At 41.6% G+C, this 23947-nt stretch overlaps 3 protein-coding genes and 1 long non-coding RNA gene across 11 annotated transcripts; 3 read left to right on the plus strand and 1 right to left on the minus strand.

Moving 5' to 3' along the window:
• Positions 1 to 7827: 7827 nt before the first annotated feature.
• LOC117901665 (class E basic helix-loop-helix protein 22) lies at positions 7828 to 10329 on the plus strand. 2 transcript variants are annotated; one of them, XM_034812505.1, is made up of 3 exons: positions 7828 to 8125; positions 9267 to 9866; positions 9934 to 10329. In XM_034812505.1, the coding sequence occupies exons 2-3, from the start codon at positions 9286 to 9288 to the stop codon at positions 10061 to 10063; spliced, it is 711 nt and encodes a 236-aa protein (XP_034668396.1). In that variant the 5' UTR covers positions 7828 to 8125; positions 9267 to 9285; the 3' UTR covers positions 10064 to 10329. The 2 variants fall into 2 exon arrangements, with proteins under 2 accessions (XP_034668396.1, XP_034668397.1); XM_034812506.1 differs by lacking the exon at positions 7828 to 8125 and having other exon boundaries at positions 9235 to 9866.
• Positions 10330 to 10481: 152 nt separating this feature from the next.
• On the minus strand, positions 10482 to 11378 carry LOC117901666 (cytochrome b5). The gene has a single exon (XM_034812507.1). It carries the CDS (start codon positions 11193 to 11195, stop codon positions 10773 to 10775), a length of 423 nt encoding a protein of 140 aa, XP_034668398.1. The 5' UTR covers positions 11196 to 11378; the 3' UTR covers positions 10482 to 10772.
• Positions 11379 to 12391: 1013 nt separating this feature from the next.
• On the plus strand, positions 12392 to 23109 carry LOC117901519 (synaptotagmin-5). 7 transcript variants are annotated; one of them, XM_034812295.1, is made up of 7 exons: positions 14825 to 14917; positions 14985 to 14999; positions 21086 to 21281; positions 21340 to 21715; positions 21782 to 22016; positions 22073 to 22570; positions 22630 to 23109. In XM_034812295.1, exons 3-7 carry the CDS (start codon positions 21094 to 21096, stop codon positions 22806 to 22808), a joined length of 1476 nt encoding a protein of 491 aa, XP_034668186.1. In that variant the 5' UTR covers positions 14825 to 14917; positions 14985 to 14999; positions 21086 to 21093; the 3' UTR covers positions 22809 to 23109. The 7 variants fall into 7 exon arrangements, with proteins under 7 accessions (XP_034668181.1, XP_034668182.1, XP_034668185.1 ...); XM_034812290.1 differs by lacking the exons at positions 14825 to 14917; positions 14985 to 14999 and adding an exon at positions 12392 to 12396; XM_034812291.1 differs by lacking the exons at positions 14825 to 14917; positions 14985 to 14999 and adding an exon at positions 12392 to 12396 and having other exon boundaries at positions 21343 to 21715.
• On the plus strand, positions 13271 to 13773 carry LOC117901520. The gene is made up of 2 exons (XR_004649321.1): positions 13271 to 13483; positions 13547 to 13773. It is a non-coding gene; the product is annotated as an uncharacterized LOC117901520 (long non-coding RNA).
• Positions 23110 to 23947: the final 838 nt, after the last annotated feature.

Raw genomic sequence — 23947 nt, forward strand, 5'->3', positions numbered from 1 at the left:
TTTGGAGCGGCTGTAGCTGCCACTTGCGGTTGACATTCATTTGTGGAAATTTATGTTAATTAGAATTGAATTTCGACGCATGCAAAGTTGGCTCTCCGTCTTGCAAAATGCTGCCCGGCATCTTTGTTCGTTCCTCATTTGATTCAATTTATTTGACGCTGTCAAAGAACGACAGTGAAAGGAGGAAAAGCAGAGCACAGAGGAAAGCTGGCAGAAGATGAGGAGGTGTCCTCTCGCCAAACTTATTTTTCTTCAATTTTCCCTCACAGAAGATGGCATCACATCGTCCTCTCTTTCCTTCACTTCTCACACTCTCTCCTCTCTCTCTCTCTCTCTCTCTGACTGAATCTCTGGCTGTCAGAAAGTTTTCCCCGGGTTTTGTGTTTTGCGGTTGTGTCATAATGATTTGTGGAATTTCTTTATTGCTTGAAGATTTTGCATAGTCCCGGTATTTGGCTTGTGAGATTTATCAGTGACATGTAATACCAAAAGTCTAGTTATTATGATTGTTTCGGGCAGCTTCAGAAAACTTATTCCTGCTTTTGTCATTTATGTCACAGGAATTTCATTTGGTTTTGTGGTTAAGCAACAATTTGCTTGTGGATAAGTGTAAATTGGATTTGAAGTGTTACTAGACTTTAATCGGAGTTAGAAGTAGGACAGGAAAAACGCAATTGCGCATAAACTGTTGCATTTGTATCTAAGTGAATTGATTCAGCAAATGTTCAAAATTATTCCACTCCATGAGCCTGCGGTTTTTAAAGCTGCTGCAGCTTCCTGTTTTAATTTGCTGCATATTCTAAAATGTAAATGCCTTTCATCAACTTACAATGAAACTGCAACATTTTCATATATTTTTCCCCTCCGTTTTCCCTATATTTTTCACCATTCTTTCTTTCGTTTCATTATCCTCTTTTCTTTGCGTTTTTTTGCTAAAGCATAATCAGTGGGGATGGCACAAACAAACTGAGTGAACCGAGAAAAGCACACAGAAAGCGGAAAATATACATAAATACAAGTAGTAGAGAATGGGGAGAAGCCCCGAGAAGAACGCAACTTCGCTTGTGCGCATAATTTTCCAGAACGCTCCTGGTTCCACTCCACTCTGCTCCAATGCTGGACCTGCAGGAAATGGCAGCTATTAGCATTTGACTGCTTCACTGATGATGTTAACGATGGCAGCCAGCGACCAAACCCATCCAACCAACCAACCGAACGTCCGACCGACCGTTCCCAGGCTCTGGGCCTCGGAGAAGGATGAGGACAAAAAAAAATGTTATATGCACATAAAGTTTTAAGTCCCAGGGAGCAGAAGCAGCAGCAGCAGCAGCCGCAGGATGGAGGAGCAGGACAAAGTCGTCGCCGGTTGCCGGTCGGTAGTCGGCAGTCGGCAGTCAGCATTTATTATTGCACATTTTATGCGCTCGACTGCACAATAAAATAAATGAGAATCATCCAAAATGCAAAAATGGAACCCCCAGAAAATTGCGCATAAATGCCAAAATTATTTTGATGTCTTCTCCTATTCCCATTCCGCAAAAAGAAGTCGAACAAATGTTGATGTTTGTATGCCTCATGTGGCCAAATAATTGCTGACTTGACACATTTAACTTGCCCAAGATGAATGCCCAGGGTGCAATGAGTCTGGGGGAAGGAATCGTGTGGCACGTAAGCGGATACAATCAAAATTCCATTTAGAGAAACGCTGAGAAACGCACAATCAGTCATTAACAGCGAAGAAGAAAATAAAACTAAACAAAATTTGAGGCGGCGTCTCTGCCGTCAGAAGCACACACACGTCCATTCAATTCAATTGAAGATGTGACTGATGTTCCGGACATCACTCCGGGGAACTTCTGGTCAATCGACACCTCTGCTATTTCCCAGTTTTCCTATGTAGCTCTGGTGGTTGGTTCATTCTCGGTACGTTGTGGTGTGTGGTGCGAGTGAGTCCTGTCGGGTGGCTTCGCACTAAGTCTAATCAACATCAGCGCAACAATTTGTTATGAATCCCTGGCTCTGGCCCCTGTCACATCTCACATCGATGCTGCCAGTTGGCCATTAATGGATGTTGTGGGCGTAACTAACGCGAGTCCCAACGGACTAGTGACTGCCTGGCAAGGCTACGATTAGATGGGTAGCAGAGAGTTTTAAACGGACGGGCTCTGAGGAAGATTTAAGGCCGTTTCGATAAGATTTTTTTACGCTTTATGTGTGCAACAAATTAGCTTCAAAGAATTCCCCTGACGATGGAAATCGAAGTTTAAGAATATAAATTCTTAGCGAGATTTCTTTATAGTAAACCACTAAATATACTGTGAAATTCGTAAAAGTATACTCTCTGAGCAGTTTGAAAGGACTTGGCTAATAAAATTATGCCAAATAAGAGAGCGAAATCTAGTAGAAATTTGTTAAACACAATTTAGATTGCTGAAACACAAGGAAACTTAATTTAGACAGATTCCCATGGGTTTCTTAACACTCAATCTTTGGGGAGTCAAATATCTCACACTATGCAAGTCTATTTACATTATTCAATATTTTTCCCAAGAGTTATTGCACACTCTGAACCACACCTAAGGCGAGGGCTAATCTCTGTGTACGCTGGATGGAGCGTGGGTCTGCACTGTTGAAAGCATTAGATGTAAGGACACATCATTAAAGGCAGGGATAGCCATTTGCAGCAGGGCAGACTGCCATCCCGGAGGCGACATCGACAACAGCCACCCAGCAGCACAGGCCACAGAGCACAGGGAGTGCATAATTCATCAAAATCAGCAACAGGAACCGAACAAAAGTTGACTTTCAGAGAGAGGGAGGTATGAGATGCTCGTATGATTATCGGGGTTGGAGGAGTACGCATATCGAATGACTTTGGCTTTGGCTTTGGCTGTTACCTGGGCATTGCGAGAATACGAATTGTAATTGCAGTCCATGCTGCAGCCTTTCTGGTAAGGGGCATAATCAAAAATGCGTGTGCCAAGCCAAAAACGAAGCATAATCCCAAAACGCACCAAGGGGCCTCAACATCATCATCATCATGGTAGAGCAAATTTCGGGGGTGAGAATTAAGCATGGTCCATGGTCCAGGGAAGACCAGAGGCCAACAGCAGACTCAGCCGGCATTTATCGTGCTGTACTTGGCATTGTTGGGTCCATCTATCCGCCCGCCCAGCCCCTCTCCCTCGAACTGTCCACCCACCCTCTATCGTGTCAAAGTTGTGCCCTTTGTTTTCGACTTGTTCCTGGTTGCATTGGTTGTCCTGTGCGTGGTATTCCGTGCTTCCAACTCCTATCATTGTACCCCGTAGTTGTAGGGTCTGATACTGATTTTTACAAGAAAGAACTATTTTTTATCGCAAATCTTATATTTGTTTTTGATTGAAATGGAAGCAGTAGCTGGGCGCCAACTTTAACTTTTTATCTGTCCATGTCAATCCATACCAATCAGGACATGCAGATCTGATATACAGGTATCACATAGTCGGGAGAGATATCGACTCGTTTCAGTCGACTTGTTTTTTTTTTATTTCCTCCACTGACGCTCACCTCCTACTTCTTTTTGTTGTTGTTGGTGTTCGGTTTTGATTCAACTTCTTCTCTTTTTCGACTTCCACTCTGCCGCTCACCCTCTTCTTTGCCATCGCTCTGCTTTTTGTTTGTGTAACATTCCATATCCATTTGCAACAACGCGCGCAAAAAAAACCTCGCGCACACACACATACACACACAGAAACAAACACATAGAAACGTACAAGCGCGATGCCGACAAACAACCCCTTTGCGCCTGCTGCTGGGGTGGCAGTCCTGCAGCCTCCTCCGATCCGAACTCGCATCCGCAGCGTGCTTAAGGTGAAGTAGCACGACCACTTTTTCACCGATGTATTATTCCATTTATATTCGGAACAGACCCATCGCGATGGAAAAATAAAAAGTAAATTATTACACAAGTAAGCTTTTTCGGCCTGGTCGGTCTCTCCTAAAATAGCATCGGCGAAAAACGTATCGTGTAGCAGCTTCTTTAATATCCATCTCCTCGTTCTCTCGCAGAATCGGCAGCATTTTAATTCGAATTGGTATTGCTCTGGCACTGTTATTGTTGTTTTGTAGCCGGCTTTACTCCCTCTCGTGCCGCCTCATCCTCATCGCCTTCCTCCCCCTGCGACTGTTTGGTTTCCATTTGATGCTGATAAATTGTAAGTACAGATGGGTGGGTTGTGGTGTTTCTGGCAATGGGGTGTTGTTAAGGCCTCGGAACAGCGAGGAGGAAGTTGCATACATCGCATAATTTGATAAAATATTGCACGCTCTCCTTTTGTCTGAAATTATATTCGTTCTTTTTCTCTTTTTAGGAGGGACGCATATGACGGGCATTAGATGTAATCAATAAAAGCTCAACGCAATCCATTCAGTTCGGCTAATGGATGAGAAATCCTATCAAATGTGAAATCAAATTTGCGGATGGAACACGCTTCCATGGGTTTTAGTGGGTTTCATTTCCTGTTTCGAGGCATGGTTTCAATCTATCAAAGTGATTATTTAGAGTGTGAAGTTGGGGGTTTTGAAGTGTATCTAAAACAAAGAGCAATAAGATAAGAGCCATACAATTTATACAATGTACATTGAAAACAGTACCCTGGGGGAGAATATCGTAGGCTGAGCCATCTTTATGAACTGATTGACTGCTGAATTAGAAACTCACAGATAATAAGTACTAGAATTTCTCGCAGAAAAATCGTTTCGTATATTGGTGTTTTATGTGGGACAAAATGTTATGTATAGATTCATTCATTCCCATCTCCATATTTCACTCATTATTATATATTTCATATCAAGTCTCAACTCATTCTATATATTCCACAATCAGAATATCGCACTGCCATAATGGCAATCCAATTAAACTTTCTGACACATCCTTTGGTCCACTTATAACACGAAATGTTCAAAGTTGTACACGAAAAAGTTTAGGTTGAAGCCCCAGTCGAGCAGGAAATGAACCATAAATACATATATCTTCATTCGTATGGGTATACTTATTTTGAACAGGCGGCAGCGATTTCCCAAGCGTACCATTGACACATTTTTGTATTTCCTTGACGTTTGCCAATAAAAATAACGAAATAAAATATGGGACTGTCAAGTGTGGAAGTGTGTGGCTGTCTGTTTGGGGTTCGGGGCTCGTCTAATGATTGCGAGGAACGTAGCTGCTACCTTGAAAATTATACGCTAGGGAATCATTAGAGGAAGCGTCATGGTGTGCCATAAATATGCCAATAGACGACCCAAAGCCCATCGATAATAAGGTTAGAAAGCCATAAACCCACAAGTCGTCGAATATCGAACGAAGAGAAAGACTCTCATAAATGTGCCAAATTGGGTTTTCAACAATAAAATGCTAATGATTGATTCGTATGGCTCCATGGAGTGCTGTTAGTAGACCCATCCGCATTCCCAATGGACGACAGCCATGGATTTCACGGGGTTTGTCTAATTTGTGCATACCCAAACATTAAATTGGGCTTTTCGGTTGGGTTTCCGAGGCTTTTGCATGCGTAATTTTCTCTAAAGAAACAAGTGGGAGATGATTGAGATGGGGTATGGACTGGAAGCTACCATGGCTGTAATGAGGCAGAAAGGGAATAAAATATTCTAATCGTTATGAGTACTCATGTAAAAATAAAGATAAATTAAGTTACAAATGCGACTCTTAGCCTTGATTAAGATATCAATACGTATAGAGTTTAAAGTCCTGTTTCTGACATAGTTCTCGTGTAACACATTAACCCTTGCACTGCCATTTGGGATTACGAGGTATGAGGACAGGAAAAATCCCTGTGTTGGCCATTTACAATTGGTCCGCAGTGCGGAACCTAAGCTAATGATGACTGGCATGCACAAATGTACAAATCTTAATTATGCAAATCACGGTCGCGCATAAATTATGCAAATTATAATGAAATTCCTCATTGCCAGAGACAGAGCCAGAGCCGGGCTCGGACCCGGACCCGGACCCGGACCCAAAACCCAGAGGAGGACCGGGAAAAATGCCCATCTATATGTATATATTGATAAAAGTGTGGCTATAAAATAAAATAAAAAACCGAAAATTGTACATTTCTTTCTATGCGACGGGGTTGAAAGTCGAAATTATTCTGGCGACCGAGCGGTCAAGGGGCAGAGGCGGTTTAAAGTAGGGTGGTGCCCGTAAATTGCAATGTAAATGCTGCATAAAAACTGAATTAGTCGTGGAACAATTACAATAAGGGAGAGAAGCGTCCAAAGAGAGAATCCCATAAAAAGAGAGGACGGAATAAATAACTCTCACAATCACGGATCAAATGGTGCATTGCTTAGAGGGGCTGTCCAGATTTCGGATTCTATAGAAAATAATGGCATACGGTTGCCGCTGCACTGAACATATGACACAATTATTCCCCCTACTTTAATGTGTCCCGGAAAACCACGGCAGAGGGCACACAAAGGAAAAATGCAAGGCTTCCAGCCTAAATTATTAAATTTATTAAGCGCGAAGTCATTAGGAATGTCGCTTTAACTCTCTGTTTGACATATCCCTAGGGCTGCATGCATTCGTGCTCGAGTCAACGTCCTGTCCGAAAAAAGTTTTCTAAGGATACTCAACAGTGTTTAGTGCAGTTAATGGTCCAGTTTTTGGTCCACGAAACTCGGTTGGAATAATTGTAAAAGTAATCGTTTCAAAACTTAACATCAGACCGATACACTAAACTTCTGTGAACTTCTTTTGAACAAAATCTATCACCGAATTATCGTTTTAGGTTTAACCTTATTAATGCTTCTGGTACTTATTGAGCAAGTTAAGTCAAGTTCTGGGCTTTCGGCCTACCCAGCGCCAACCAAGAGCATGAAAAATGCGTTGAAGACTATGACACCGCAGCTTAGAATACACTTTATTCAGATGTAAATATTAAAAACTCATTTCGAACTCAGGTTTAAAGGTATCCTTGAAATATATACGCACAAGTTAAGATAGCCAGCTGATAGCAGAAAGAAAACGTACTACTTTGCTTAAGAAATACGATACGAATCTTCACGATCTCTTGCCATTTAGCAAGCATTGTGACTCTTCAGCTATACCTTTCTAGAGAGTATGAGAAAACCCACCAAAAAGATTTGGCATGTGCCATTTATGGCATTGTTCCAACTTTGAACAATGCGATACCATAATTTCCAGGCAACTCTCTCGAACAACGAATACATGCATACTCGTTCATAGGACACCACCACACACACACGCACACACAGTTGCATCGAATGGCATGCAGATGTACTGTGATGTACGAGCTGTATGCCATGTTCAACCCCCAAAGGCGATGGCAGCACAAACGATGGCTTTGTCGCTCTGCTTTCCTCCTCATCATCATCATCATCAGGATAGGCAACGGGGCAAGGATCAGCAGGCAGCGAGCATGTGATTAGATTCAGTTTCAATGGAAATTGAAATCACAGACAAAGGACCTGGCCCCGGCTCCGGCCCCGAGCTCATGGACACGGGGATGAGAGGTAAGCGCCGAGCAGGGTTGAAAGCAGGGACGGGGAGCGCAACGATAAAAATACTTGGACAACAAGAAAAATTGGTATTTCAGAGAGCATTAAAAACTCTACTATGACTGTGACTCATCCAGTTTCGGCATACTCGGATTGGGAGAGTATTGGGCGAGAGTAAGCATTGAGTGGGGGATGCTGCATTATAAGGGGACAACCACTAAACGTCAACCACCAGCGTCAACACCGAGGCCCGACCCACATTTTTATATAGTGCTTCATAATATTCTCACACAGACTGAGATTAACACCCAGCCAACGACAAGGCGACTACGGAATACGGACCCGGCAGCAATTTATAATCGACACCGACGCTGCGTCAGCGCCGCCGCGTTGGCTGAGGCTGCGGCAGAATCAGCAGAGCAGGCAGCTACAAGCAAAACAAGAACAAAATCGGAAAATCGTTATGCGACTACTACTATAAACCACCACAAATTCGCGGTCGTCTGTTGTTGCCGGGAACCTCACACTCGCGCATCGCAGCGAATCGGAATCGCAATCCTCGGCTCTGACACGGCAGGCGCATTATAATTTTTTGTTTGCGGTGCGTACGTTTTAAATGTATATTTATATTCCCCATTTTCTTTTCGGTCTGTGTGGTTAATTTAAATAAATAATCCTTAAAGTGTGCCATCAACGGAACATTAAATAACAAGTGAAATAAACAGAGGAATACATAATTGATTTTGTAAGTGAGATATATTTATTGGTTTATATAAATAAATATTAAACAATTTGTGAAATTAAAATTTTATATTATTTAAGAACTTATTGAATTAAAGTAAACAACAAATTTTGTTTAATGAAGTGCGGCACGCCATCTAGATACAGCTTACGGAAGCTCTGTGTTGCACTAAAATGCCGCCAGGTGGCGTTCAGCAATTGAACAACATAGGCAACTCTGCAAAACTTTTTTGAAAAAAAGTCGCAATATAGTATTAAAAATATTTATTTTTGAGTATTTATTTCAAAATGGGAACTAGGAAGAATCTTAATCAGCACACGCTGTGCTGATCCGCTCTGCCAATTGGAGGGAAGTGGTACTCGTGCATGACCAAGAAAAACGGCTGACTGTAGTCCTCCAGGTCCCCAAATCGGTTGATTTTGCCTTGCGCTAGTTGCTGTTTTTGCTGTACATGCTTGCAAGTCCGGTTGATGTCCCTTGCTCGTCCACGGAAAATTTCCAGATCAGGGAAGAGAGTCCGCAGTGTCCTCATATCCATGTTGCTATTCGAAAACTGAATACTGAATACTATTCTGGTCCACTATTTATACAAGAAAATGTACATAGGTAGCAACTCGATTCAGTTTGGAAACTCTACCAGAACACTTGTAAAACTGACCCGCAATATAGGAGTTTGTGGTCGAGGTTTTTGTGGCGTGGCGTAGCCCAATAAAAATTCAGACAAGTTCAACAACCTGTAGTACAAAATTACTTCGAAAGATTTATCAACTCCTTGCCCAGAACATTGCCTTGTAGATCTTAAGATTTACTTCCTATTACATTCCATCCCGCCATGTACTTTGAAATTCTATATCGAAAATAAATACTTTTAATACTTTTTTCCGACTTTCAACTTTCAGCCAATCAAATTTTTCGTCAAAAGGGCAGTGTTATGTAATTTAGTAATTTAGCAGTGACTAACGCGAAACCATTGCGCATCTGCGCATATTTATCCTTTCAGAATTACAAAATCGAATAAAATGGATCCATCCAATCTACCATTTGGTTTTCCCGGCCTTCCCAACCACGGACACATGCCAATACCACCAACTGCCAACATGCTGGGTGGTGTTCATCCTGCGCCGACTGCCAGTCCGCCCCAGAGTGTGCCCGGACGGCGCACTCCATTGGGGTCCGTGGGCCTGGGTGGCTTCTACGCACAAGGAATGGGCATGTCGCAGCAGACCATGGCCCCTACGGATGAGAACAAGCCCGGACCGAGTGGAGCAGACAAGGCGTTGAGTCCAACAGCCGTTGCGATTGCTGCCATCAGTGGTGGCACCACCACTGTGGCCGTATCGAGTGGTTCAAGTGGTGGACCCGGAGGCAGTGGATCGAATGGTGGCAAGCAGAAGAATCGCCAAGGAAAGACTGTGCGATTGAATATCAATGCCAGGGAGCGTAGACGGATGCACGATCTGAACGATGCACTGGACGAGCTGAGGAGTGTGATTCCCTATGCCCACTCGCCGTCGGTGAGGAAGCTCTCGAAGATTGCCACCTTGCTGCTGGCCAAGAACTACATTCTCATGCAGCAGAATGCCCTTGAGGAGTTGCGAAGGTAGGACTGGATAATACGCATATCTTGATTTTGTTTCTAATGTTTATTATATGTACTTCTATTGCAGACTTCTGGCCTACATACAGACCACAACCGGATCTGCTCCTCTGGATTTGGGAGCCTTCCCAGCAGCAGCCAAGTTGCAGGCCCTGCTTCAGGGACCACACCATGAGCCGCCCACCAGCAGCAGCAGTTAAATATGTATTTCCCATCTATATGTTCTTCTGATAAGCAATCGATAAACAAGCAATACTTCTTAAGTCAATTCGAAAAAGGAAAAAGAAAATAATTCTAGTCAGACGAAATGGAGGTTGAGAAGATTTCTGTCCAGAGCAGCCAAATGAGAATCTGTTGAGTGATATTTAGTTCTTTAATAAGCATTTCTTTTGTGCGCATTTATATGATGTCAATGTACGATGTAAGATGAATATTACCAAATAAAGTATTACGTATTTCATGATAATTACAGAGAGCATGCGAAATTTATAGGAGGAGCGAGGAAATTGTGCAATGGAATAGCAATGTAAATACTTACCAAAAGAAATCTTATTCGATTGAAAAATCCACAATTCATAAACTTAGACCCATTTAGATCAGAAAATGCAAAAACCACAGTCACTATTAAAATACAATAATTTAATCTTAATTCCGTTTCAAGTCTTGACAAAACAATACGAGTATAAAACACAAAATATATAAATACGAGTGTGTACATATTCGCTGAGTGGCATGATGATGATAAAGCAAAAGTAATTTGCGGATTGCAAAAACTGGAAACTGATTAACGAAATAGGAACGAAATAGAATACTCTTAAGAAATATATAGGTATGCGAATGTGCGTAGATGGACGGCGGCATTGCGAGTGGATCGAAGAGGAAGTGATCTATGGATCGGACTATGGATCACTATTCCGGTATGCCCGAGGACAGCACTCTGTTGTTGTGGCTTGTGCGAAAGATGCGCTGCGGTTCTGGCAGCTCTCCAATCAGGAACTCACGCATTTGCTCAATGGCAGCCCGAGAATGTCCAGTGCCGTGGAACGCTATGGTGGCATCGCGTCCGGCATGATCCATTATCACATCGTCACCGCCAGGGTGATCGCGCAGGAACAGTGTGACATCGTACACCCGATCGTAGATCACAATCCAGCAGTCATCGAAGCTGTCATGTTGGGCCACCTCCTCCAGTGTGATTTCTGCTAGCTCTTCTCCTTTGAGTAGTGTTTCCTCTGTGGCCACAACAACAACATTCTTGCTGGCTTTGCCTTTGCCATGTCCCAGCGGCACAATTCGCAGAGATTGCAAGAGATTTGTCAATCCCGATGACATTTTTACACGTGACAAATTGACTTTCACTTTTTTCCGGTACTATGATTTCTGCAATCGCTGTCGAACCCGTCAGAGCGGCGAAGTCGAGTCTGGGGTTGTCACTTTATGTTCTGCTTGGTCGGCTATGGCTGGGGTCCAGTTTCGTTGCGTCTTGGGTCGCCACTGGCAGTCGAGTGTCACTCATGCCAGCAATTGTAATCGTTTTATAAATGAAAACACGTGAATCAAGAGCCAATTCCGAACATAAAGCTGATAAGACTTCGGGATTGAACGAACCAATCGAAGATCAAGATCCGAAGCCCCTAACGATACGAAGCTCAATTGCTCTGAAGATCTGCTGCTTCGGTGATCATCATAATTTAATAGCTTCATATAAGCAAACGTGTTTTCATCAATATTCATGGGAGGGCCTCCAATTGCGATGATATTTTATAACAATAACAATTAACTTGGCGAGTATGAGTCAATTTCGCATGCTGCGGGGCAGAGGAACATAATAAACTTGTTCTCTTTAGAAACCTTTTTAATTACTAAATACTTACTTAATTACTGCAAACAAACAGTCTAGATTATTTAAAAGGGAAACACTTTGTGGGCTTATCAGTATTTCAATTGATTTATTGGCCCAAGTCAAACGTGCATCGGTGCATCGCAAAAACATTTAAATATAATCAGAAACACAGGTTGATAGCTTTAAATATTTGATTGTCTTTGCCATAATGAGGATACACTCAAAAGTGAGTGGCTGGTGAGTAACTTTTTCAATCTGAGACTTGTTCCCATTTTTATTGAAATGGGAACAGAGATAATTATTTTTGCATTATCGCCAACTAAAGCTTTGAACTTGAAAACGTTTGGCTTTGAATTTGAAAATTATGCCACGCTTTTGAACTATTTCAACTATCTGCGAGTTTTTTTTTTGAAATCACAAGTTATAAAACCTCTGAGCTGATGAAATTTATTCATTAATTTCTAGAAAAGCCAGACAAAACCCATCAGGAATTTGCAAGGCAAACTAAAATTCCCACTACGCCATAGAAATTAAAAAAACTATTGAATTTTACATAACAAAAATATTATTCACCGATGGCAAACGTCAGAGAAATCTCTAGTTTTAAATGAGGTCAAGTTTCGATGCTCGGTTTTGGTAACTCAATAAGTCGGTGTTATCTTTTCCCCCCCATGTAACCACATCAAATGTGTAATGGAAGAGCATTACTCGATGGAGAACTAGGCTAAGCCACTTGACTTTGACTTTGAGGTCAGGCCACAGACGTATCAAATAATGTTTGCAACAAGCATGGGAATGATGGAGCCGTAAAGAGAAGTCAGTATAGGGTTAAAGATCGACTCATTGGTTTTTTTTTTCCAATTTAGTTTAAGATTCTGGCCAAAAACTTATCATTACCACTTCAGTATTTTGTTTCAATTTAAGAAAGGGAGGGTCTAGTCGACAGAGCCTTAAATGGATATAATTACAAGCATAGAGCTTAAGCACTTTGTTTCCACAATTTAAAAAAATTCAAGCAACGTGTGCCATGAATTTGAAAGTGAAATGTTTGGTTCCAGCCGAAAGTAGGTTTAGTAAAAATATGGCATACAGTTTCTAGATACAGTCAAGTACACACGTACCAATTTTTTGAGAAAATAAATTAAATAAATTTGTTTTAAATATTGTTAGAAGTTCTCTGCCAAAATTTGTTGTGATAATTCTATTTACAATTTTCCGTCAAAATATGGGTTGTGCAACAAGGAGCGAAAAGAAAAAATATGCACCTCAGAATGTTGGACCTATCACAAATAACGGCTTTTTGAATTTCCTGCGTCACTATAAACAGCGGCACTGTGGCTTGTCTCCTCGGAAGATGGTTAGCAGAGGGGCAAAAGCCTGGAATAAACTAAGCTGCAAGAAGAAGGAGGCCTACCGTAAAATGGGCGAGAAGGACGGACAGTCCCGACGACACAAACGTAGTTCCAAGAAATGTAAGTGCAAATACATTAAATATTTAATATTTTAAGTTAACTTTAAACATCGAATTCAATATTTAGCCGATTGCAAGCACAAGCGTCGCTAAGCCTTCACTTTACCACGGATATTCGTAAATGTAACAGCAAAATTAATTAACCTTTGGAACTTTATAAATTATTTAAAATTCATTTCAACACCGACTTTGATTCAATTTTCAAAATTTAAAGAGATTGTGTAATTCTGAAATGGGTTTGCTGAAACGTGCCATGAGGAAGAGTAAACTGAAGCATTGTCGATTTTCTGGGTTCCATACACGGCGGTTGGTACTTAATGCTGTATAAAATATGTTAAACTTAGCTTAATTAATCAAGCTCTTTCCTAGGTTCCATCAACGCCTGATCCTAATTTCTTTTTCATCAAAAATTGCAAAGCTAACCAAAAATTCCCACTACTCACCGATGGCAAGTGTAACAAAAATCTATATTTTCGAATGAGGTCCAGTTGCGATGATCGGTTTGGCAATTTAATAAGTCATTGTTATCTTTTGTTGTAATGCCCCGCCATGTAACCACAACAAATGTTTAATGTAAGAGTGTTCAACTAGGCTAAGCCACTTGACTTTGACTTTGAGGTCAGGCCTCAGACGTATCAAATATCGTTTGGAACAAGCATGATGAGAGTTCGGTACATTTATGTACATTCATACTCAATCTGAACCCTATTTTTGGGGTTATCATTTAAGAATTGTGCGTCAGATTTTGGGTAAGCGACGACGACAATTCCCAAACAAATGATGAGGCGTCACAATCTGAATGGTCTAAATAAAGATTACTTTAAGGTCAAAGATTGCATTGTAGATTTTTTCAAAATTGTTTGAGATTATAGCGCTTTTGCTTGCTTTCATTTTCAAGTCCATGGACCTCCTAAGTTAAAGCGAATATAGTCTAGAAATAATGGGCGCATTTAAACAATCTTTCAAGTCCATGGACAGCGCATACAATTTAGACTTGGATGCGGATCTCAAACCCTAATAATTAAATAAATGAATCGAAATTATGCGAAAGCAAAACTACTCTGCTATTTTTATTCAATATAACAAATTCAATTTGAATATTTGTGTAATACTGTAGTTTATTTTGTAATTCAAATTTAATTTTTGAATGCTTGACACTTGGCTGCTTATCCAGATGAGTAAGATAAATAATATTCAAAAGCAAAGAGGAATGATATGTGTATAATTTATTAGCAACGTGGCAACGCTGAGTAACGGTAAAGAAAGCTTTCGTACGCGCGAAGCTTTTCCATGCAATGCACTTCCCTTTGAGCGGGCTTTTTCCAAATGTGCCAGCTGTTGCTTTACGAGAGAGCTTCCATGATGAAGGCATTATTGTCCACTCATTAGATGAGGAGTTCAAAATGCCATCAGTTTCTTAATGCTGTAGAATATATATTACTTAACTTAGTGTATATAATTCGGTCTAGTTTGCATCAGCGACTAATATTCAGTTCAAATTCCCAACGAACTTTTGCTTTGGGATGCGGGAGTTGTAAAAGTTTCCCCCAAAGTATCTGTGTGGCTTTCACCTACGTGTGTGTATGATGAAAATGACATCGAGGGAACTGCGTGTAATTTTTGGCGACTGACTAACAGTCGAGTTTCAGCAACGCACCGACAAAGTTGTTAAAGCGCGTGAGTCCCAAACGTACACGGTGGATATATTGTTTAAAATCACTTAACAACCGTGCAAAAAACGTGGGTATTCAATCAAAAATTAATGAACGGCCAACTAATAAGGAAATTGTTTTCGTAAATTCATCAGGAGCCGAAAAGAACGGTCGGTATGCCCTTCACTGCGACTCGTATAGAGCATATTGCGCACTCGCCACGTTGAACGAACAGGATTTTGGAAACATATTGTGGCGGAAAATGTATTAAACGGAAAAAAAGAATAATTTTCATCGGTTTATGTTCGGGTTTTGTGTCACCGATTTACAAATAAACAACGAATAGGAGGTGTCAGCTGCTATTTCCCATTTGCATACAAATTTGGTGATAAAATTCTGATTTGAGTTCCAGCTAAAAACTACTAAACCAGCAGCTCCATTATGTTGAGGAATGTCTAGTTTTTATTGAAATGCAGTTGTTGTCTAATGCTTGCTCTTGTTGGGAAAGTGTAATAGAATCGTGTTGGGAAAACAAGATTGCTTTTCCAACGACTGTCGAAAGTTTAAGTGAAAAAGTTTAGTTCTGAAAGTTAGGAGCAGCATGTTATGGGTAAAATTCCAACAAAACGTTCAACGCTCAGTATCCTGCATTGATGGATAGGTTTAGAGTTACCCCAGAAGCAACACTTCAAAGGAAAATTTGTTAGAACACAGCTTTGTTTGGTTCAATGGGAATAGGAAATGAAGCCAAAAGGCATTCATGGCCACTCATTTTTCTTCACATTGGTAATCGAACTTTAGGACATGAAAATTTACCATTTTCATTTTGTCTCTGCCGTTAAAATGTTTGCTTAAAATATGAGTTTTTCCGGTACACGGAGATTGCCTCTAAAGTAAACACCTTTCTGTGTGGCATTTAGATATTTGAGCCTCTGCGGGGTTTTAAGCATATTTTGTTATCCGTTTCACTTTACTTAAGCACCCACACTTCACTCAGACTCTCTCTTGATTACATATTAGCGTGATTGCATAGCGTATACGACCGGTGCGTCGCGGCGTGCATTCCGTCTGATAAATTCCCTCAAAGCCAACGTATTTTAATTAAATTACTTTCGAGCTCCTGTTGGAACCCAACATATGCTGGCTTTTTGTTGGGGTCGAGTCTGCTTCCAGTTAAGGATTTCAATTTTCCTGGCAGTATATCTGCAAAGCCAGAAAAGACTTCCGTCGGGAAATTACTGTGCCGGAGGCTGGTTAACCTGGTGAAACTCTGAGCCACTCAAACACGAGTATGTCCTTCAAACACACGTATATGGCCCTGACCCTCAGCAGTACGCCACTGTGGCACCTCGACCTAGACCTCGAGCTTTTGTTCGACCTTCGTCTTACATTCTGGGCCCCCGAAACATATTGCGTGCCAGTCAGTCAACAGGCTGCATTTAAGAAGTGCACACATTATAGGACACAGCCACCATCCATGAATATTTATCACGTGTCCAAAGATTAATGCATTTTTAATGCAAAAACCGACCACAAAACCCCAAGATAGACGGCTTGAGGATGCCCATAAAGAAGCCAGGCAGCCATGTTTGCTAACTTGTTGAGTTATTGGCAGGGCTTCGGCCTCAGGCAAGAACAGGGAGAGGAGTGGGTTTGGCGGAGACCCTCAGAGAACGGTTCCATGGGTGTGAGGGTCCTCGAGTGTGGTGGGTGTTGTGTGTGCTTGAGGCTTTGAGTGTAGGCCAAGGGTTCGGTTCGTTCTCTTTTGTTCCACGAACAAGTATTAATATCACACTTATTATTTCCGTTTCAGCTTGTTCAGCCGCTTGTATCTTGGGTATTTTTTGCTTTTTAATGAGCATTTTATTGTTTATTTTTACGCTCAGCTCTCAGCTCTTGGGCCCATAACTTTGGGTCACTTTATTAAATTGCTGTTTATCTTGCTGTCGCAATTTTCGACTCTCTTGTATTTTATTTTCAATATTTGCAGTCCCCAAAGTTGCTGTATTCGGTCCCCACTCCCAAGGCTTAATGGCCTGTGGTAAAAGGACATATGGTTGTTGATTTTAATGGAACATTTTATTCTCATGTAGAATGACTGTTCCAGGAGGTTATTCGTATGTACGATTGGAGTTTTCGGCAACTTAAAGGAATGTTTATTCCAGGAAACTTTGTGAATGGAAATGCCACAAAATAGATTTCTTTGGAAATTGTTTTTGTTGATGCCGAAAGCTTCTTGACGTTTTGCTTTGAAGAACATGCCAATAGCTCTGAATATTCCTGTCAGCTTTCAGCTAAAGCCTATACATAATCCTTCATTCCTTTATCCCATAAATAATGAATATTGATGGCTAATTAAGCATGTCTGTGATGAGGACAGACTCCAATTTGCCAGACCCTGACATTACGGAAAACACTGGCACAGCCATTGGTGGTGGATAATCAACTCGCATAACAGAACAAGTTAGAATCGATTAGTGTAGTTACTCGACAAGGCGATGCTCAGCACTGATAATTCTGATAGTTATTTTTACCCACTCTGGCCCAAGACACTTATAAAATCTAACCACCTACCTGCGATCTTTTGTGCTAATAGTCACGCAAACAATATACCTCAGATACCCTATAAATGCCAGCGAAAACAGTCGTAGATGGCACACGATAATGATGTTGTTGATGTGGACAAACCACAATTCCACTGTGTCATTCCAGCGGTTATAACAAATGGCTGTTGGCAGATTATTGACGGAACAGACCCTGGTATGACTTTGTTGTCCGCTCTGTGACCGAGGGAGCATTCATGAACTCCTAGAGGCCACCACTACCTCCCCCACCAACTCCCCTGGTCATGGCCTGGTTATGATGGGTAAACTTCTGCTGCTTGTTTATGCACACAGAAGGTTGCTCTCTCTAAAAAAAACAAGGGGGAGACGCAGCTGCAGTTTACGGATAAGCCAACGCCAAAAGCACTACCTACACAGCAGCTGGGAGAGGTGCGAGCAAGGATTCCCGCTGTGAAAGGTATGGCCAAGGATCCAAGGATTCCTGAGAAGGCAGGCAGCCTTCAAAGCACTACTCCTACACACAGTCGGCAATTTTTTATTAAAGCATTATTTCCGCTGAAAAGAGTACAAGTGGAACTGTTAAAGCAGGTCCGCTATACCGGATGTTTTTGTCCGAGCCGACAGCTAACACGCGCATCCTCATGGACCCGTGGCCATAATCTAATTACTGTCCCAGACCAGAAAACACGTACCACCTGAGGAACCAGACTATGAACCTGTCTCTTTGCTTTTGGTCACAAAATGCTTTTTTAATACACTGCATACGAGGGGCACTGTTATGAGAGGAAGGTCTGTTTATGAGAGCAGGCCCGGGGTAGTAGTCTTAAACATTTCTGAGAGATAGACAAAGGCAGGGACAAATTGCTTGCGGATTTGAAAGATGATAGTATAATGGCTTTGATGTAACAGGTTTTACTTAATTAATGGGCTTCCGAGTACAAAAAAGGTTTAGTAGGACAAAGGAAAATGTTGTCAGATGTTTAATTAATGGCTATCTTATTGTTTTTGTGTACATTGAAACTTGAAGAAAAGTCAACAGTTGAACGAAAACTAAACCATGCCCAGGACTGTTATTCTAGAGGAAAGTTTCATCTGTAAACAATTCAAACTCAATTCAATTCATTTCCAGAAATCCCAGTTTGCTTTCTATTGACCTTTTTTCTAGTCATTTATCTTTTCAACCATTCTGTTTTGTCAAACTACTGACCCATAAAGATTACAGGGTATAAACAACAAACTGGCAATTGCAACTGTCCTCTCTCCTTCGCCCGTTCATACGACACAGCAGGGCGTGTATTTGTCGCAGAACTGCGAGGGCAATTCAGGACATTCTTTGGGTCTGAGAGCCACAAAACACTTCATTAGACTAATGAACATAATTTGCCATAACTGTGCAATTTGATGGCGCTGCGAGCGCGAGTTGGGAAAAATATACACTTTAAAGAAGAGAAGTAAATTTGTATGATGAAATCGTTGGCCAAAGTTGAAAGAAATCACGGGAGTGGGTTGAGAACGGAACAGCCAATGAACCATGTGGTTGACTTTATCGATTAGATAAACTTAATTTTAGTCGCTCTGTCAACACATTATGGCCTGGACTTGTGGACAGCTGGCCCTGCGCCTGCTGGACTGCGACTACGACTGCGACTGCGGCCCCCCGAATGGCCTTGACTTTGCACACATTAGCGGAAGTAGTGCGCCTCTTATCTGGGGGTTCGGGCGAAAAGTGAAAATGTGTCCGATAAAAGCCAGAAAAATGATTTACAAAGCCACCGCTCACTCAACCAACAACCAAAACCAACGAGAGGCAGTCAGCCATTCGCCCAAAAGGGCTGAAGCGCTCTGCGGTTTCTGTATTAAAATTTATGACAATGGCCATAAATCCCTATACACATATATAATATATAATAAATGTGACAGAAACAGATGAAAGCTCGAAAATTCATTTAAACACACGGCCGCACATGTGTCGGAAAAAAAAAACATTTTGTAGCGACAGAATGTCAAGCGAGAAACCTGAAAAGAAAATATAATTTTGATTAAAGGTGAAGCTGTGGATACCCTTTTATGATTTAGCGAGGAATAGTAATTGATGGGAGTACTCTTTGGATCACTATAACTATCCCATGCTTCAAATGCTGTGCACTTTCTGCTTTAGATACGATTCTGGAGCTTTCAATCTTTTGCTTCAAACTTCTATTCAAAAGTGAACCATCCTCAGTTAGAGTATAAAAATTGTTAAAGCCCCAACAGACCCCGACATTTTGAGTGACTGACTGATGATGCAGGGCATGGCAGCTCTGTGATCCGCCCAATTTGACATTGATTGGGTTATGTGTGATTTACATGGCAGTGGGGACACTCCCGCCTCTTCCATTGTGTTGGAGCTGTACCAGTGAAAGGACGAAAAAAGGTGATAGCGGTTCGATGGCATTTTGTGATATTTCCCAAGGGATTATTGAGGCATTAACTGGCAAATAGATTTCAGAATTTCACTGGAAATGGCTACATAATGTACTTTTCATTTAATTTACGGGGCAACATTCTCTAGATATCAACTTATGGCTGTAAACTGTCAAAGTTAAAATTACAACTAATTTCATAAATTACTTTCGGTGGCAGCAGAAGCCCACGCAAAAGCCAAGATGAGGCCAAAACATTCAGTCATTCACTTGCTGGCCCCCAGATCCCAGACTCACACATTAGGGGGCACACATAAATCATTCCGTTGAGATTTTACAGCAGGAAAACCCGATACCTTTGGGAAAGTCGGAGGCCAGCCCGCATCCAGCACACATCATGCAATTGCCATTAAAGAAAGGGAGACCCGAAAACAAAAGTTACCCGTAAATAAATAATAAACTCGGAGCAAATTTGCTGAAATTGCCAGGGAAAGCAGTGGTATTGGTGCTTGTGTTGGAGAAAGGAGAAGTAATGGTGGGTCTGTGGAAGAGAAAGGAGCGGAATTTGGGTCTGTGGGCTTCAAAGTTTGATCTAAAGGTGTCTGTAGAATTTACCTACATATACTAATTAATTAACAACTCGGCTATAAATATTTCCACTGCTTAAACAGACGTCGCACCCATCTGGTTTTTGCAGTTCTTTAAACTTCCGCGTACAGGCTCTTGAGGATTTGTGGGATTGTGTGGTTGGTTGCGGGGTCATCTGGCAGTTTGCTCAGCTAATTGCGGACTAAACCGAGGACGAGGCGCCTTTATGGCAATTTTGCGGCTGTGGCTGAACAAAGACCTGACCTGGCCTTCATTTCTCTTAGTTTCACTTCTCCTTTTGATACCAGGGAACTGGCAAAACGTTCCTGCACTTGGTTACTGGGGGAGTGGGAAAACTGTCAGCACGTGCCTGGGGCCAGGACTTCGCAGTGCCACAGCCACAATGCCACCTTAAGCCGCTCAATTAATAACCCCAGGCCAGCCGCAGGGCATGGTCTATGGAGAAGATGAATGTCGAAAGGAATGGGAATCCGGCTTTGATTTATTTATGAGGCTCATCCCTTAGTCCTGACTTGCTAATGAATGTTTTATGGCTAGTTTGGGTGTCATTAAGCGATGTCGATGTCGGGTCATGAGGAGTAATTGAACCACGTTTTTACGCCAGTTTGCCAACAATAAAGAATGGGTTCACCACACATACGAAATTATCCATTAATCTGTATCCCCTCCACTCTCTTCCAGTTACAGCCATGGACATTGTCATACGTGAGGAGGATATTTCCCTAGCCCAAATCGGTGTCTATGCATCGGTTTCTTTCTTGGTGGTGTCTGCTGTGGGAGCAGCTTTGTATACCACCTGCTCGAAGCGGTTCCGTCTCAACTGGTTTGAGCAAAATCTCCTGGAATCAGCCAACGAAAAGGATGAAGATCAACAAAGGTAGTGACAAAAATACCTAACACTATCAGTTTTATATCAAGTGATTATCTTTCTATAGCAGGGAAGCCTTGGTGGCTGGTGCCTCTGGCTATAATGTCGACAACCTCAATGAGTGTTCGCGCGGCAATCTTAGTCCCACTTCACTGAAGAACGTTGAGAATGATCCGGCTTTCTGGGTTCCAGCTTCGGTAACTGCCACGAGTGCTATCCAACAGCAAGTATCGAACACCACAGAGGAGTCGGCACCACCGACACCCACTTCACCCACTGGCAGTCTCAAATCAAACACCCTATCCTACTGCTCCACCACATCCGTGCCAATCGCCCGATCGGACAAACACGTCGTCCTGGCCATGCATCCCACACGCCCAAGAGTCTCCTCCATGAATGCCAAATTGGATCACACGAAAATCGACATGACCCTGTACAGAAGCGTAAGTCAACTGGAATTTAACTGACTTCACAGCTTTATCTACAGTTGGTGAAATCTTTTTTAATAGCACACTCAACCAAAGTCCTTGGATCCCACTCCAGCCATTGAAGTGCGTGGAAATTTGCATGTTGGCATTAGCTACGATCCGGTTGGTGGCCTTCTAAATGTGCGATTGCTGGAGGCTCAGAATCTACAGCCAAGGCAATTTAGTGGCACTGCTGATCCCTATGCCAAGGTTCGACTCTTGCCCGATAAAAAGAACTTTTGGCAGACGCGTATTCATAAGAAGACCTTGAATCCAGGTATGCAAGTTTTATGTGTCATAAATTTGATTTATCATCCCATTTTATCCTTTCAGTTTTCGACGAGAACTTTGTCTTTGAGGTTACCGCTGGTGTGATCGACAAACGGACGGTTGAGATTCTACTGTATGACTTTGATGCATACTCTCGTCACGTGTGCATTGGCGGAACGAAGCTTCACTTGGCCAACTTGGATCTGAGCGAACAACTGCAGCTATGGACTCCCTTGAGCTCCGCTTCGGCACAGGATATGAAAGTAGATTTGGGAGATATAATGGTGTCCCTGGCTTACCTTCCCTCAGCCGAACGGCTGATGGTGGTACTGATCAAGGCCAGAAATCTACGCATTGTCGATGATGCAAGGAACTGCTCCGATCCGTACGTGAAAGTGACTCTCCTGGGACCTGTGGGCAAGAAAATGAAGAAACGCAAGACTGGTGTCCAGCGGAGCACCGTCAATCCTGTATACAACGAGGCCTTGGCATTTGATGTCAACAAGGAAACGCTGAAGAACTGTGTCCTGGAGTTTACGGTTGTCCACGATGGTCTTTTGGGTATGTGGAACGTATTTTTCCATTATGATTTGTCTGAGTTATCGTTGATTTTCCCACAGGATCAAGTGAAATCTTGGGTCGCACTCTCATTGGTAACTCCGCCGAGGTTCGTACTGAGGAGAAGATTTTCTTTGAGGAGATGTTTCGTGCCAAAAATGCCACCGCGCAATGGGTTCCACTTCAGGAGCCAGCCACAAATTTGGCCAATGCAGCCAAGTCCGCAACCAGCAAGAACTAGCTTACACAACTTGGTTTGTGTCTGGGATGAGGTCGCACGTAAGGGATTTTTCCCAATTTGAAGGCAAACGGTACATGAATGTTACACGGGATCTACACAGCTTTCGTGTCAATTTCGTGTACAGTTTACGTTTGGTGGGAGATTCCATCACATATGAAATCTATATTTTCAATTTCAATTGGACCGTCTCTCAAAACATATAAATTTAGTTCATGTCGACTAAAACTACAAAAAATCAGCCAAAATTGTAAAGGTGGGCCAGTAAGGAAGGTAAAGCTAATGAAGATGAAAAAACAAACGGGGAAATATTTGTAAACCTTTTTTAAAAACCAACAATCAAACTTGGAAGTAAAAGGAACTGCAGGGATACGTTTTAAGAAGGATGTCTGAAGCGAAGAGTGTCAAATAAAATATTCAAAATATTTTCCAAAACCTAAACAAAATCAAATACTTTGTGCTTTCCAATGGTATCAATTAATCAATATATATACATATATTTACATATATATTAATAATCTATTTAAATACTTATGAAAATTGTCTATTATATACACATACCAATTTTTAGAGGAGAGGAACGCTTTCTTTTTGATTGAATCATTTTCCAGGAGTTGGTTTCAGGGCAAAGAGGGCACAAAGTTGTTGATAGTGAGTATTTAAATATGATTTTGAGCACAAAAACACATATTTATGAAAGTGGATATATATTCAGCCTACAAATAAATATATTCTTATATCTACTGTAGTGAAATCTATGATATATCTGAACTTATATCCGATTAATATAGTCAATATATTAGCTTTAGTTTGAAAGCACCATGTATTCCATATTCGTGTATGTACTATCTATTGGAAATAAAACACTTGAAATATCTTAGATTTAAAATAAGCAAATGACACTAATTTACCAAATCAGTTACCCATCTGCCTAAGACTCCATTCTCTCCTTATCAGTTAATCATCCACCTCGACAACAAATAAAATATGGAAATATTTCGGGGCTAAATTTCACTTTGAAGCAGACACAAAAATGCGAAGACAATGGGAAATGGCAACTAAATAATTTAACTATCCGTTGGTTGTGGTTTTGCGAGTATCAGTATCAGAGGAATCGAATCGAACCTTTTATCCGTCGGTTG

This window comes from Drosophila subobscura, chromosome U (genome assembly GCF_008121235.1).
Source record: "Drosophila subobscura isolate 14011-0131.10 chromosome U, UCBerk_Dsub_1.0, whole genome shotgun sequence".
Lineage (NCBI taxonomy): Eukaryota > Metazoa > Arthropoda > Insecta > Diptera > Drosophilidae > Drosophila > Drosophila subobscura.

What these genes read in the sequence shown, in the direction of transcription:
- LOC117901519 (XM_034812290.1), top strand. An exon ending in TAAGAAGACCTTGAATCCAG is followed by an intron (nt 22,017 to 22,072) that starts GTATGCAAGTTT and finishes TTATCCTTTCAG; the next exon opens with TTTTCGACGAGAACTTTGTC. An exon ending in TGTCCACGATGGTCTTTTGG is followed by an intron (nt 22,571 to 22,629) that starts GTATGTGGAACG and finishes ATTTTCCCACAG; the next exon opens with GATCAAGTGAAATCTTGGGT.
- LOC117901666 (XM_034812507.1), bottom strand. Translation starts at nt 11,195, where the DNA reads ATGTCATCGGGATTGACAAATCTCTTGCAATCTCTGCGAATTGTGCCG.
- LOC117901665 (XM_034812505.1), top strand. Translation starts at nt 9,286, where the DNA reads ATGGATCCATCCAATCTACCATTTGGTTTTCCCGGCCTTCCCAACCAC. An exon ending in GCCCTTGAGGAGTTGCGAAG is followed by an intron (nt 9,867 to 9,933) that starts GTAGGACTGGAT and finishes CTTCTATTGCAG; the next exon opens with ACTTCTGGCCTACATACAGA.